Here is a 14,949-nt window from a genome sequence, read left to right on the forward strand (position 1 = left end):
GCAATTAAGGAATAAAATAATTTATTTACAAAACACACCCCCGTTCCTCTCAGCTCCCCTCATCGCGCTCCTGCAGGCGGCAGCGCTGCGGCGAGCGGCCGCGCAGGCGCGGGGCGGGCAGGGGCGGGCCGGGTGCCGCCATGCCGACCGTCAGCGTGCGGCGGGAGCTGCTCTTCCAGGCGCTGGGCCGCAGCTACAGTGAGTGCGGGCACGGCCCCGGGGGGCTGCAGGGATCGGGGGCCGAGCACGGAGCCGGCACGGCCCGGCCGCGGCACCGGGGCACGGCCGCAGGGCGGCCCCGCGGGCCCGGGCCTCCCGCCGGCGGCTCGCCGGGCGCGGGCGGAACCGGGCGATCCCACAGCGTGGCTTATAGGGGCAGCGCGAGGAACGGGTCGGGGGGGAGGCACAAGCCCTGTGCTCGCGTCTCTTCAGAAACGCGACTGGAGAACTCGTTTCCTGGCCGAAGCAGCGGGTTTAGTTCCCCAACGCGCGCCGGTGGCTGTAGGCTCCTAAGGCACGGCGGGCATGTGCTGCCCTGCCGCAGCGGGGCGGTGTCACGGCGGGGCTCCGCTCAGGGGCGAGCCCGGCCCGGAGCGAGGGGCTGCCGGTACAGGGTGCCCCGCTGTGCCACCGCGTCCTCGTGTCTGAGCGGGCCGGGGTGACTCCGGCACGCAGCCGAACAGCTGGCAGCAGAGCTGGGCTCTGACACGCAGAGGCCCTCGCTGTAACTGTGAAAATAGCGTGTCAATAAATACACGTACTAAAGAAACTGCTACTCAAATGCAGACAAACAAAATTCTTTACGTGACTTTCGCCCCCTTTTCAAAATTGCCTGTTACCTGCTTTGAAAACGTTCAAAATAAATGCAACAAAATAAACGCAACAAAATTTTGTTTTAGAGTTCTCAGCGCTGCTTGTAAACCAAAACTCACTTTTTTTCCCGCCCCCCACAGCTGATGAAGAATTTGATGAGCTTTGCTTTGAGTTTGGTCTGGAGCTCGATGACGTTGTAAGTCATGTTTTTGTTACTTGATCAATAGATGGAGCAGAATGACAGCATATGTATTTGGTAAGAGCCTGCACTGCATATTGCCACTGGATTCCCCAGTATAGTGCTGGACAATGCCCTCCACTATGCACCAAAAAAAATATCTAGGCAAGGTCTGGAGGGTACCATGCCCATGGGGCTGTTCTGAAAAAGTGATGTGGACAGGACTTCAGTGTCCCCTTTAACCTGCACAATCCCTCAGCAGTATTGCAGCAAGCTTTTCAACCGGAAACGTTCTCATATATCTTTGTAGCACAGTCCAGAGTATGTAATACATACCTTTAGGGTCTTGTATAAAATACTATTGTAACAGATTGTTTTAACACAGGTGGTTTGAATCTGAAAAGGAGACCCCAAAATTACTGTTTTAGGGGGCAAGAGACCCCAATGTGGCATAGTGCTACAGTTTGTGAAGGTTGCCAATCTTGGTTGACAAATAATTTGTTTAATTTAGCAGCATAAATAAGGCCACAAGGCAAGTATGGCAAATATTAAACATATTTGCAAGGTCTTACTGGCTGTGTTTTGTATGCATTTTTGTGTGCAATACCACAAGAATGTTTGCCCTGGACATTCTATTTTCTGAGTTGTAACTCATTTACATTTCAAGTTTTGAACTAGATTCTGTACTTGTGAAAGTTTGCTGACCCTCTTGCTTGTATCAACATAAATCTTGTTCCAGTAGACCCCATTCTGTTTTTGCTTTTTGAATTAACTGCTCTTTTAATTAGGTTTTTCAAAAGACATCTAAACACTATACGTTATGTTGTATTTCAGAATAGACCTGATAATACCAATCTTTCCTGATCTGTAGCTGTAAATAAGGTCCTAGTTCTCTACTGGGATCTGCTAGCCTGCAGACTCGTGCTTCTATCTCTGTTTTAACAATTCAAATTCTAATAGTGATTTTTTTCTTTTGATATGTTGCATTACAATCTTTACATCTGAGAAGGATATTGATTTTACATTATTTTAGATACTTGGCATGTATACTTGCTATATAAATCCAAATTATAAACTTCTACTTAATGGTTTTTCCATTTATATTATTTCACTGTCATAGTGCTGTCAATGTCAAGATATTTCAGGTTAAAAACATTTTTTTTGCTTAATTTCAGACATCTGAGAAAGACATTATAAGTAAAGAAAAAGGTGAAGGAAAGGCAGAGGGTGCATCTGACACCATTCTCTATAAAATCGATGTTCCTGCCAATCGATACGATCTTCTTTGCCTCGAAGGGTTGGTCCGAGGACTGCAGGTCTTTAAAGAAAGGTAACAGAGTTGTGAGATCTGTGTGTGTTTTGTTACTTGTTTGAATACCCGTCCATTTCTGGTCGATAACCTTGCCACTTGACTGGATTTTGAGGACAGTCTGATGTATCGATCAGCTGGATTTGTCAGATGTCCATATGCTTCCCTGTTGTTCCTCTGGAGAGGGCCTGTTACATACTTCTAAGAGACTAGACTAGAATCTTGCTACATTTTGGATCTGTTCTACAATTTTTTCAACTGCTGTTCCAGTTGATACTCATCCTCTGTAAACAACGACTGCAGAGGCATTTTGTTGTGCTCCTGTGTAATAAATACTGATACAAATAATTTATTTCACTTTTCTGCTATGACTTTATCTTCATGAAGGCATCCTTTCTATTTTAGTTATCTGTTCACTATTCAATAGAAAACTTAATGTTTAAGCAGCATAAATAAAATCTACATGCCCAAATCCCAATGTCCAAAACCAGGACAGTTGCTAACAAAATTTTCTACATACAGTTGTTGCCACATTTCTAAAGTTTCCTGCATTTTGCAAATATTCTGTTTTTCAGTTACAGACTTACTTCTATTTTTATTCTAGGATAAATCTCCCTAGGTATGAAAAGATAATACCAGCTAAAGGTGAAGGTCAGAGGCTGATTATCACTGAAGAGGTAAAAGTGTTTACTGCACTGTGGTATATTTATTGAACATTTCTCAACCACGAAGATAGCTATGGAATTGATTATCAGGACTGATTTTATAGCGGCAGTGAGACTGGAAATCTTATTTGCAGAACAAGAGCTAAAGAAATTTAAATATTTCTACTTAGTGTGATTTATTTTTAGGGAAGGGGAGTGGGGAGGAACAGACAAATTTTTCTGGGTGAATTTAGTAGCAGGTCAAATCAAAGTTTCAGGTAGTCAGATTGCGTTTCCCTTCTGGGCTGTTACAGGGTACATTGAAAACCTCATTGCCTCTACCAGACTTGTTTTGTTAGCTTTTTTTTTTCCCTTGGATTTCTAATGTATTTTCATGATTTTTCATTTTGATTACTACTTTATAAAAGGGGATTTTATGAAGGAAAGGGCATATTTCATCAGTTTTAAGTTTTGTATATTGTATACTTGAAATCTATAATCTGTTGCAGACTGCCAAAGTCCGTCCTCATGCTGTAGCTGCAGTTCTTCGTAACATAACTTTTACCAAAGAACGTTATGACAGTTTCATTGACCTCCAAGAAAAGCTACACCAAAATATTTGCAGGTTAGTGCTTAAACTTAAAGTAGCATATAGTGTTTGTGTATGGTTTGATCGCATTAAGGTTTCACAGGCCTGTTGGAGAGAAGCATTACATTTATATTTGTGCTAAGGAAAATCTTTTACAACAGCTCTCTTGATCCTTCTCATTTCCTTCCCTGTTTCTGCCTGTTCTCAATACATTTCAGCATAAATAGCTGCTACATTTTCTGCAACAGTTGAGGAAAAATCCTTTTGCAGTAGTCCTATTGGATATGCCTTTGACTGTTGTGTGGGTTGTTAACATTTGTATCTCGTCAGTAGCATGCAGAGTGAAATTAATTTCTAGGCTTCTCAACACTGTCCATCTGCTTTTTTCAGTAAGATCTATGAATGTACAGGAATATTGAGCATCATATCATCTCAAATGAACTCCAGCTATTAGTAGCAAAGTCATTATTTTGCCTTCTTTCTCTAGGAGAAGAGCATTAGTAGCAATAGGTACCCATGACTTGGACACCATTGCTGGTCCATTTACTTTTACGGCTAAATCACCTTCTGAAATTAAATTCAGGCCCTTGAACCAATCGCAGGAGTACACAGCTTCACAAATGATGGATCTGTATAGGGTAAGTGTCATTTTTCAGAGCTGCTGTGCTAAAGACAGGAAGCTAAGTTCCCAAGAATTTACATCTTGTATACCCCTGGCATTAAGGGTTGTTCTAACAAGAAAAACCCAGCCATCTTCTGTACCTTCAGCCAATCAACATTCCACATTTTGGTTACTCAAGAGAAATGCATGGTAATATGTAAATCATATTGCCCATGAAAGATATATCATGTTGTTTGATGTCTAAACATAACTCTTAAAATAGTGAATTCGATGTTAGCCTCCCAATTTATCAACACAAAGATTGCTTTTCATGATACTCTTCATAGTACTGTAAAAGGTTTATGTATTTGCCTTTACTGTGAAGATATTCACTGTACAAAGCTGAGAAAAAAGTGGATGTAAATAATATTTTTTTAAATGTTATTTTAATTGGGCCAACTTACTTGGTGGCAACATTAAATTATTTACTCAGCTACATACTGTGCAGGCGTAGCACTGCTCTTGGCCCAGTATCCTGATGAAACCAGGTAAGCATTAGGAAAAGATTCTAACAGGTCTAATTTTACAGGATTTATTTAAGCCACTTTAAGCATCGGTACTTGAAAATGATACTATTATTAAAATATAGAGCTCTGTTGGAGCACACATACAGAGGTAAAAGAAACTCTCAAAGATATCTGACTGAAGGCAAGTGAAAGCTAGAGAACAAGGCATCAGACAGACTAAAAGTAAACTATTTTTGGTAGAGCATGTACCCATGTCATTGGAACAGATGCAAATTTTGAATCAAATTTAAGTGTAAACATGTCAATATTCAGCAATTCATCATGAAAAGTGTCATAGTGAACATTTTTAGCAGTTTTAAGGAATGTTCTGATAAACTAAGGATGGGTGCTTTTGGGTTTGGCAGTAGAAGGTCTGCTGTGGTGAACAAGGGCATTGTTTGGGTAGCATGTGTTACACATTTTTGAGAGAATCCTTAAATAAATAAAAGTTAAATAACATTTTTGAAGAAAACAAAAAACAAGCTCTCTGATTTCCAAGTTTTCCTGCTTTTGACAGTGCATAGCTTTTGCTAGTGAAGTACCTAGATGTAAGCCCAATCCTGCCCTCTTTAAAAGTTCCCATTAATATCTCAGCAGAGGACTGTGGTAGAATGGAAAATTCGTAAGTGAGCTAATGTGAAATTTAGGGTTATGCTTTATTTTTCCAGACTGACAGCCATCTTCGACACTATTTACACCTGATTGAAAACAAACCACTTTATCCTGTCATATATGACAGCAATGGTGTTGTTCTGTCCATGCCACCGATCATCAATGGTAAGATTTCTTATGACTAGTTTATGCTGTTGCTGCTGTTTTTTGAGTCGGGGTGTCTAACAGAAACGTTGATGAGCAATATCGTTTATTTTCTTCTATTCAAATTGTTTCACTTACAACTTCACATGGAATTCTGTATTTCTTTCAGTTTAAACAAGGCCACATTTTTTGTTTCCTCGGGCTCCTAGTATTCCTCTTTTCTCAGACAAGACAATGTAGAAGTCCCACTGCAAACCTCTGCACTTAGTTTCTCATATCCTTCTACATTTTTATAATATAAACTCAAGACAGGTTCCTTGTGGTAGGAACCTTTGTTAGAAAAGCATTTTGTATACCTAGACATGTCATTTGTTCATCAGTGATTTAGCTAAAAGAAGTAAGAAATTATTTTGTAAACCGGTAACTAGCATAGTCTGCTTTGTAGCGTTTTAAATGGTTAGAACAGGGATCTTTATCTACATCTTAAGCCCAGTGTATTTAGCAGCAGTGTGAAGCAGTTCTTGTGAATCCTTTTGGTATCACAAGTAACTTCAAGAAGTCTTTAATGGGTTAAAAAAATAAATTGGTCTAAACTCTTTTTTGCAGTGTTTCCAAACATGAATTTCCTCTGAATGCAAAAGAAGCTTTGGGGTGATTTTTGAGAACCATGTTTACTGAAACCAATTAATGACATGGCAAAAACTACTCCCTTAACAGAGATATTTCAGTATATCTATACATCTATAGACCAATATAGGTAAAAAATTAGTAACCATTTCCCTACAGTGACTGATAAAATCTGCAGGGATAATCTCAATGGATGTATTTTTCCTGAAAATCTTTATCCAAATCTTAAACAGCTAACCTAAATCATCTTAAAGGGCAGCTCAAATTCTGTGACAGAGTCTGGTTAAGAACAACTGTTCTGAATTTGAAGCTGCTGTCAACAACCGTATCTGATCCTTCTCGGTTAGGCTTACTCCAGCCTCAGTGTGTTCCACGTATAAACATTGCACATTGTTTACATTTTATCAGAAAGGTTAAGCTAAATTTCTTAAAACTGTCCGTACTTTAAAGAGGAGTATTTGAGAGAAGCTTCCAGGTTAACAGTTCTTTTTAGACAGATAATGAAATGTAAATATTTGCTTTTTTTTTTTTTTTCATTATCTACAAGTACTTAAAAGAAAGGTTATATGGGCTTTGAAGTGAGTCTAGAAGAGCTGAGTACATTTCAGTTCTAAAGGGGTACAGCATAGCATCCTGGAAAGGGTGTCCAGCATCCCTCCCTCCCTCAGTCTTCACCTTGCCACTGTACCTGACTGTCAGTCTAGCTGTGACCTAGTTTCCCAGGTAGGAAACGGAAAAACAGAAGCTAAGTGACTTGTTTGGGAGGGAGCAAGAATGCCTGTGTATAGCTAAGCGTGTGCTTCCCTTTGCCTCCTGTGGGGTGCATCTGCATCAGGGAATGGGGCAATGAAAGGTGAGAAGGACTAAGGTTTTATTTGACACCACCTCAAACAATTCTAGGACTGCATATGTCCACACCATTTGGTGACTAGCAATGAACTTCTTTCAAGGTATGCACTGGACATCTATGCCTAACAGGCAGTATGAGACAGATTTCTGTTCAGCCTCCTCAGATAACTTGCCATTTACTAACAGAACCCCAGTTTTTAAAGGAATTGACTACTGGGGACTTGGCATCCAATTTGGAAGGAAAATATTTTAGATGATGCCCCTAAGTGCATTGTCCACCTTGCTTTTTCAAGATGAAAAAGTTTTGAGTGCATCAGTGATGTGGTGCAGGGCATACCCCACAACAGCAAGTACGGGCAAAAAACAAATCCATGCTTAAAAGGAACCCATCCTATGCACTAGGCCACTAATGTAGACAAAAGCCAGAGTAGCTCAGATGACAGTCGAGATCTTGGTTATTTGCAGAAGCAGCTATGGATGTTTATCAGTGTAAATCACTTTTTAAAAAAACACTTCAATCTTCCCTATCCAAGGCTGCTTTCTTATGCGTGTTACAAAGGCAGATGTGTTGCCAAAGCCAGGAAAGGCGAGATGCTCTGGAAGTGAAGAACCACTCTGCCACCAGCAGATGGCTGCTATTCTGCTAGCTTGCTTTTTTGACTGGATACAGAGAGTGGCAGTAGATTTGTGTACCTTCCAATGTAGAAGGACAGCTGGGTCAGCAAGTCTGGTCTGCCTTTTCTGATAGAACGTGCAGTATTTTTCCCCTTCTTGATTTATAATTTGATAATAGAAAGTGCTGCTGTTCTGATAAGAATTCTGAGTGTTGGTGCAGTTGACATAGCGGTTTTTAAGCTGGGGAAGATGATGATCTTTTCTGACTCACAAAAGTAATCAGTGTCTTTGCAAGATAAGTAATACCATTTCTTAATTTGTTATTCTCTTCATGTTTTAGGAGATCATTCAAAAATAAGCCTAAACACCAGAAATGTTTTTGTTGAATGTACAGGCACAGATATGACAAAGGTAAGTTAATCTTTTCTGCTTTTGATATACTGTAATGTCATTGTTTTCCCTTTGGGTAATAATGCTCAAAGACCTGCAGTAGACAGGCATTTACAGAGCAGACCTCCCATTTCAAAGGGACAGGATAAGTTGTGGGACTACGTGGAATTCCCTCAATAGAGTTTTAGACTTGCTTTGTGGACAATATTGTGTTTTCAGTGGGCTTTGTTTTTACTAGGTCTTTATGATGACAGTATGTGTTCAGTTTGTACTAGAAAATATAAGTGAACTCGGTTTATTTTTGGTTTTGAGCACTTTTTCTAGGTCTGAAAGGCTTCAAAAAGAGGAAAGTTCGTTAAGACTGCTTACTTCGATGGAATACTCTTTGTAAAAAATCATTTGGTCTCCACCTTAAAATTTGGGCTGAGGGAAGGGAGAAGACTTTTTCTTCTTAGTTATCTTTTTCAAGCAGGGATGCTGTGCAAATAATTGTCAAATGGAAGTCCTTCCATATGCAAATTCCGTAACTCAAAGCTGAAGCATGAAAGCCCAGCGGTTATAATTGCCTATTCTTGAATATAGGTTGTGCATTCATTGATAGTTTCCCTAAAATGTGTACGTTGATGCTTAAGAGCAAAAAATGCTTTTAATTTACCCAACTACACAATGATGTGTTATTGACGCAAATTTGCATAGTGGGGAATGGCTTCTAAGCAAACTAAAAAATAAATACTTCTTGCTGCTGCTTACTTTGATAGTAAAAAATAGTGCTGTTCTGTTTACATGAAGAAAATTATACTGTGAGGCATCAAAAAACAGTATTTGTAGATTGAGAAGTTGAGCTGAATCTCATGGTTATGTTCTATTATACTAATGTCTTAAAATATCAACTATTCACTGAAAAATTTTGCAAGTGAAGCTAATTAACAATATTTTTTTAAACAATGCACAATCCTTCAACCTCTATATTCTCACTTGTACTTGAGTGAAGTAACTAATTAAACTAAAGGTTTGAAAGATGCAAGTCCACCTGGTAATAAAGATCTCTGTGTATCTTCAGAACAGTTTAACAAAAACATACAAGTGTTTCAGAGCCTTGAAGAGCAAAGATTTCCATTTTTCAAGCTTTAGTGTAAATGTCTTTGCAGCAGAAGCAAAACATTTCTTAAAATTTGGTCTGGTATTTTAGACTGCTAGGATTTTGGATTCTAAGTTACTAAATAGTACAGAGAGAACAGAACGTAAGATTTTTTTCCCTTTTTTATTATACTTTGCCTTCAGTAGAAGTAGAGGACAGATTTCAATGTGATTATCATCTTTATTTTGTAGGCAAAAATTGTTCTTGATACTATAGTCACGATGTTTAGTGAATATTGTGAGAAGCCATTCACGTGAGTATGAATCAGGTCAGAAAGACATTACATTTGGGCCACATTTAAAAAAAACATTTTTAGTTCTGTTTTTCTGTCTCTCACAGTGTTGAAGCAGTAGAAGTAATTCTTCCTAATGGGAAGACCCACATCTATCCGGTAAGCATAGTGAGATGGTATCTTACTATCCTCGGGGAAAGGATTTTATTTACATGAAGTGTAAGAGTGATATTATCGATATTATCATCTTTTCTGTAGAGGTAACAAGTGAGTCAGGGCCTTCTCTAACCCCCCACAAAAAAAGAACACTGCCTCAGTTTCCCCTGATGTTGAAAACTCATTCTGAAGCTCCACTAATTTATGATGGGGCTAAAAATAGTCTCACAGTTTGATACTCAAGAAAGAAAGCTAGGCTTTAAAGTTATGTGTGGTAACCACTACTGTGGGTTTAGAGTTTATGTGATACAGACATTTTGGGAAACAAGTAGAGATTGCAATCAAATGTCATAATCTGTGTCTACAGCCTTTAAAACCTACCTGTTCCATATCAGGAAAAAAGGAATGCAGAAAGAGGTCCTTCAGGCTGAGACCAGCGGGCAGCTGAAATCAGCCTCAGCATAACTTATTATCAGATCAGGAAGCTTTAATACCTATGAGTTAAAATAACCTTTTAACACTGGATTTTTCAGTCCTTCATTTTATAAACTCCAACTATATAAAAGCCTATTAGGCAGTGTGTTGACTACAAGTGCAGGTTTGCCTGTATTAGGAGTGCCAGGTATATCTCTGTGCAGTAGCAGTCTCTTTAGGAGAACAAAAAAGCATAAAGAGCGCAATCCCTCCTGTTTCCTGGAAGCGACTGAAGACAGAGATCTTGTTGGGTTCATAAAATTAGATGTATCAAGCAAGTACAAATTAATTAGGGAGAAAGAAACCTTTTTGTTGTTGAGACTTTTTCTAGTCGTATCTTAGGTCTTTCTTTTACCAATGGTAACTGCAGTCTTCAGAGGAAAGACCTAGAAGCTAAAAGTGACATCCAACAAAACAAATCACTGTATTAGGCAATGCAATTTCCCTACATAAAATAGAGCTAAAAATTCACGGAGTTCTAGATGCTAAGGTTTTTATGGATTTGTTTATCTAGAAGTTTAGAAACACTTTAAATATATACATACACAACAGCTTTCTATAGATATGTTACAAACTTCCTAGGCTAAATAATGGTAAACATTGCTGTGCCAATACAGAGGTAACAAGTTTTCCTTCCTTTTCCTCCAAAAAGTCATTTGATCTGTACTAGACCATGCAGTCTCATGCATGACCATTCACTGCTTTAGGGCTTTGACTTAAGATGAACCGGTGACTGGAAACTTTCAGAAACTCTGTTACTTGCATTTATCTGAAATTATCAGAAGTTTCAATAACAGTGATTTCATGCTGCATTCAAACTCCTGGCTTAACTGAGAACAGCTTTTGCATCGTGTACTGTAATATTATTTTCAAGAATCATGTTATCATAAAATACTGACTTTAACATAATATTCCACACCTGTCTTCTGTGGATGGCATTTGAGTATCACAGAAGAAGATAGATTAGCAAGATGTCAAAACTGAATCCTTTTAGAGGTAGCAAGGGTTCTGTATGCTGAAAAGCTTTGCCTTTCTTTTTAGGAACTGGCTTACCGAAAAGAGAAGGTGAAACCTGAACTCATTAACAAGAAGATAGGAATCAGGTGTGTTACTGCAAATAAAAGCTTTTTTTATTAAAGCATTAATCGTGAAAAAGGTACTTAAACACTGATTATTACGTTGTTTTAAAAATGTTTACACCATGATTTTTAATCTATGAAAAAATTCTGGGGTTAACTTCGGTAATTAGATCAACTCTGTAGGACTTTCTTCGCTGTTTTCAAAAAAGAGGAATGGTTCTTCATGGCCTCACACAACTGTTAAGAAGTAAAGAAAAATGACTGTCTCAGAGTCAGTATCTGAGCTGGTTTTGTTGGAATGCTGAGTTTACGTACAGTCTGTAAAGCACTTAGAGATTATTCAGGAAATAAGGCAACATAGCAGAAACACTGATTACTTTAAAAAGTATAGTGTAAGATCAGTAAATTACTACTCTTTTGTTTTGTTTCAGTGAAACTCCATCAAACCTTGCAAAGCTGCTGACTAGGATGTGTTTGAAGTCACACGTCATAGGGAATGGGAACAATATAGAGATTGAAATCCCTCCTACCAGAGCGGACATTATCCATGCATGTGATATCGTAGAAGATGCAGCAATAGCTTATGGTTATAACAACATTCAGATGACTATTCCGAAAACGTACACCATAGCTAATCAAGTAAGATTGCCCCTTCAAATAAGCGCTTTGTTGTCAGTAAATGACTAGTGCATGCCAGAAGGGCTTTGGGGAAAACAGAACGTAGGAATTAAATATTTTGACATGCTTTGCCTTGAGAAGTATTTACCATGGATAGGATACAAAACAGATGCCCCACTGATTTGAATAAGTCCAAGACCAGTGGTCGCTGGTACTTGAAAAAAGACAGGGTTTAAGCAGGGAGCCCATATTAAATCTCTAATTGGGAGATTCATTTCCTCAGGCAAGCCTAAAGGCAGCTGGCTGATGCTTTCAAAAATTTTAAGCACACAAGCAGAGTACCTCCCTAGTGAATTCACCGTAATGTAACAGGCAGAATCACCTCGGGAAAGAACAGAAGAGTGTTTTTAGATGGAAGTCAAAAACTTTTTTTTGTTTCATTTTAGCTCCCCCTCAATAAGCTCACAGAACTTCTGAGACTGGACTTGGCGGCCGCTGGATTCACTGAAGCACTCACTTTTGCCCTGGTATATTGTGTTGATTTAACATTTTCTTACTTGCATGTTTGAAAGGCAATGCACAGAAACTGTAGAGGATGGTTGAGACTATGCTGTTGTATAAATGTACCAGTATTACCTGTTACTGTTTTAAGCAGGTGACTGCTTACTAGTGCTTTGGAATTATAGTGTAATATTTTGTGAGTTTGTAAGTCAGAGAAATTGAGTAAGTCACTGCTAATGTGGCATGCAATTCGACGTATAAAGGCAAAAATAGTTGCTAAAGTACTGTTTTTAGTTTAACTTGACAGTATGAAATTGTAGGACAACAACTGTCTTTAGAGATTTTGATCACCCAATGTGAAATTCATCATAGTTTGATAATCTGGAAAACAATTTATCAAAATTTATTAATTTCTGGTGGATATTACTACAGTTCGGAGATGACACTTTCTATTTGTCTCTTCCCAGTATTGTCACCTGCCCATGATTCCTTGGATTAGATACCAAGTTGGTATATAATTATTCAGTCAGAGTTTATTTTAAGAATCACTGTAGGTGCTATATAATGCAGATTAAGGAATCACGAGTGAAGTTTTGATAACGTACTCAAAGATTTTAGGATATGGTGATGCAGGCTCCTAAAACATTTGCATGCATTTGAAAAGTTTAGGTATTGCAACTGAGGTTGGTAATCCAAATGGATCAAATAAAATTTTAACACCTTCACATTTTATAGAGCTTAAAATGCAAAATTTGTAGTTACTCTAAAGCCTGAAAAATATATTTCAGTTTTAATATTTTATTACTTGTTAAACGTTACTCATTTAAGAAACAGGTCAATAATAACTGATGTTACTTCCTGCAGTGCTAGTATTTGACGAAGATTACCTGTGGTAGTACCATCTTGGGGAACTACTGTGTAAAACATGGTCAAACTTTTATAATTCACAGCATAAGCAAAAGTCTCTGTATAATTCTTTTTTTGTTTCAGCACTGAATAGTTGATATGCTCAAAAACGTTGAGTATATTTTATCACTACAATAGAGAACCGTTATGAACTGCCACAGCAGAAGATCACACAGTATATTATTTTATCACATTACATACTGTATTTTTGCTATGGCACGATGAAACCCACAGTCTGCTGTCACCAACACTTCATTGAAACAGCAACGTGAGGTCTGTCCCTGTAGCAAACATCAGTTCTGCTACAACATTCTGTGACCCTGTGCTATATGGCAAGCACTGCTTCCATATTTGTGAATGTAATCCTCATTTTGGTTTGAGCCCTAAATTATCACTCCTACAGAGTAAAATTGCTTTCTGTGGGGGCTTCAAATTTAGCCAAAATGCACTTAGTTGCATCGTAGTAACATACTGCAGTTTAGATACACATCTGCAAACTTGAACACAATTTTATCCTCCTAAGGTCAGCTTTCATTTAAGATTTTCTTTTTTAGTCAACATCTGAAAGAGTAGACTATTATCATCTGCTCGTTTTCCTCACATTTAGACTATCAACACACTTCTCGGAATGCTGCCAGTGCAAAGGGAGACTGCAGTATACTGGCAAATCCTCAATTACATGCCTAGTCTGCTATTGGTTTCTGAATGCATTAATAAAGCTATAAATTCTGAAAATTTGCAGTGTGGGTCTTATCAGTCGCATCTGTTGCTGTATGTGCACAGACATTGTCTGAGCCTGATAAAGTACATGTGTATTGCTTTGCTGATCAGCTTAAAACTACACCTTGAGAATATGGGCTTGAGAAATATTCCAGCTCAGAAAAACAAAAACAGAGCTATGAGAATCTTACATAGCTATGAAAATTGAAGACTTAGATATATGACCTTTTTTGTTTGTTTGTCTGAGATAGTACTTTACTTTCTGTCAGTAGCCCCAAAGGGATTGTTTTCTTTGTGAGAAAGCTTGGGTGCCGTTCCTGTACTATTTTCTGAATAAGGCATTTTTTTCCACTGCAAGTCAGCCTCCGACAGCAAATTATGACAGAAGCTTAATAAACACTACTTTTTTTAACTAGCTTTATTTTGGTTAGTAATTAACATTTGAAGATAAACCAGTTTGCCTACTTTGTCTCAAGACTGGGACTCAATTTGTATTATAAGAAGGTGTTGTACATGAGGGCCTCAGCGCAACAGCTATGCTTGCATTGTTCATCATAGATGTCAAGTTCTGTCATTGGCTCACTGTTTTAACTATTTGACCTTTTTTTTTTTCTTTCATCTCTTCTTCTCAGTGTTCTCAAGAAGACATTGCAGATAAACTTGGCACGGATATCTCTACAACAAAAGCAGTACACATAGCAAACCCCAAAACTGCAGAATTTCAGGTGAAGTAACTTAATTCAGGTCAAGTTTGGAAGCAACAGTGTCACAGATTCTGTGTATAAAGAGGAAAGAAAGGAACTAACAGAAAACAATTTACAGAGCTATAGAGCTACTTTTTCTTGCAGCAAAGAGGATGTGGGTATGCACTGAACTTGCTAGCAGTCATTTTCTGTTATACCTTCACTAAGAAATAACTTACTCAGTGTGAAACACTATTAGCTTTTCAGTGAAGTAAAATACCATATTCAGTATGATGGCGTGTAGCAAAATTGAGCTATCTTATTACAGAAAATTCCACCCAGATTATTGATCAACACCTGCATTTAGAAAAGCTAGTAAGTATAAATAGAAATATTGGACCTGCAGTTACCTTCTGAGCTCTGAATGGGAAGGGTTTTTTTGTTTTTGTTTGTTTTTTAAAGTAGCTGTTATCACACTTATTTTTTTTCTGGAGATATATATATA

The 14,949-nt window shown here is 38.3% G+C and overlaps 1 protein-coding gene across 1 annotated transcript in view; it reads left to right on the plus strand.

The window, feature by feature from the left end:
* Nucleotides 1-74: 74 nt before the first annotated feature.
* The window catches only part of FARSB (phenylalanyl-tRNA synthetase subunit beta), a 38,342-nt gene continuing 23,467 nt past the window's right edge, over nucleotides 75-14,949 (plus strand). The window contains exons 1-14 of the mRNA XM_040566678.1: nucleotides 75-198; nucleotides 954-1,009; nucleotides 2,167-2,321; nucleotides 2,905-2,977; nucleotides 3,454-3,569; nucleotides 4,021-4,171; nucleotides 5,369-5,477; nucleotides 7,888-7,958; nucleotides 9,267-9,328; nucleotides 9,415-9,466; nucleotides 10,979-11,040; nucleotides 11,448-11,655; nucleotides 12,081-12,161; nucleotides 14,394-14,486. Coding sequence (XP_040422612.1) covers nucleotides 141-198; nucleotides 954-1,009; nucleotides 2,167-2,321; nucleotides 2,905-2,977; nucleotides 3,454-3,569; nucleotides 4,021-4,171; nucleotides 5,369-5,477; nucleotides 7,888-7,958; nucleotides 9,267-9,328; nucleotides 9,415-9,466; nucleotides 10,979-11,040; nucleotides 11,448-11,655; nucleotides 12,081-12,161; nucleotides 14,394-14,486 — 1,347 coding nt within the window. The 5' untranslated portion in view covers nucleotides 75-140. The remainder of the gene's footprint in view (nucleotides 199-953; nucleotides 1,010-2,166; nucleotides 2,322-2,904; nucleotides 2,978-3,453; nucleotides 3,570-4,020; nucleotides 4,172-5,368; nucleotides 5,478-7,887; nucleotides 7,959-9,266; nucleotides 9,329-9,414; nucleotides 9,467-10,978; nucleotides 11,041-11,447; nucleotides 11,656-12,080; nucleotides 12,162-14,393; nucleotides 14,487-14,949) is intronic.

Source organism: Cygnus olor, chromosome 9 (assembly GCF_009769625.2).
Source record: "Cygnus olor isolate bCygOlo1 chromosome 9, bCygOlo1.pri.v2, whole genome shotgun sequence".
Taxonomy (NCBI): domain Eukaryota; kingdom Metazoa; phylum Chordata; class Aves; order Anseriformes; family Anatidae; genus Cygnus; species Cygnus olor.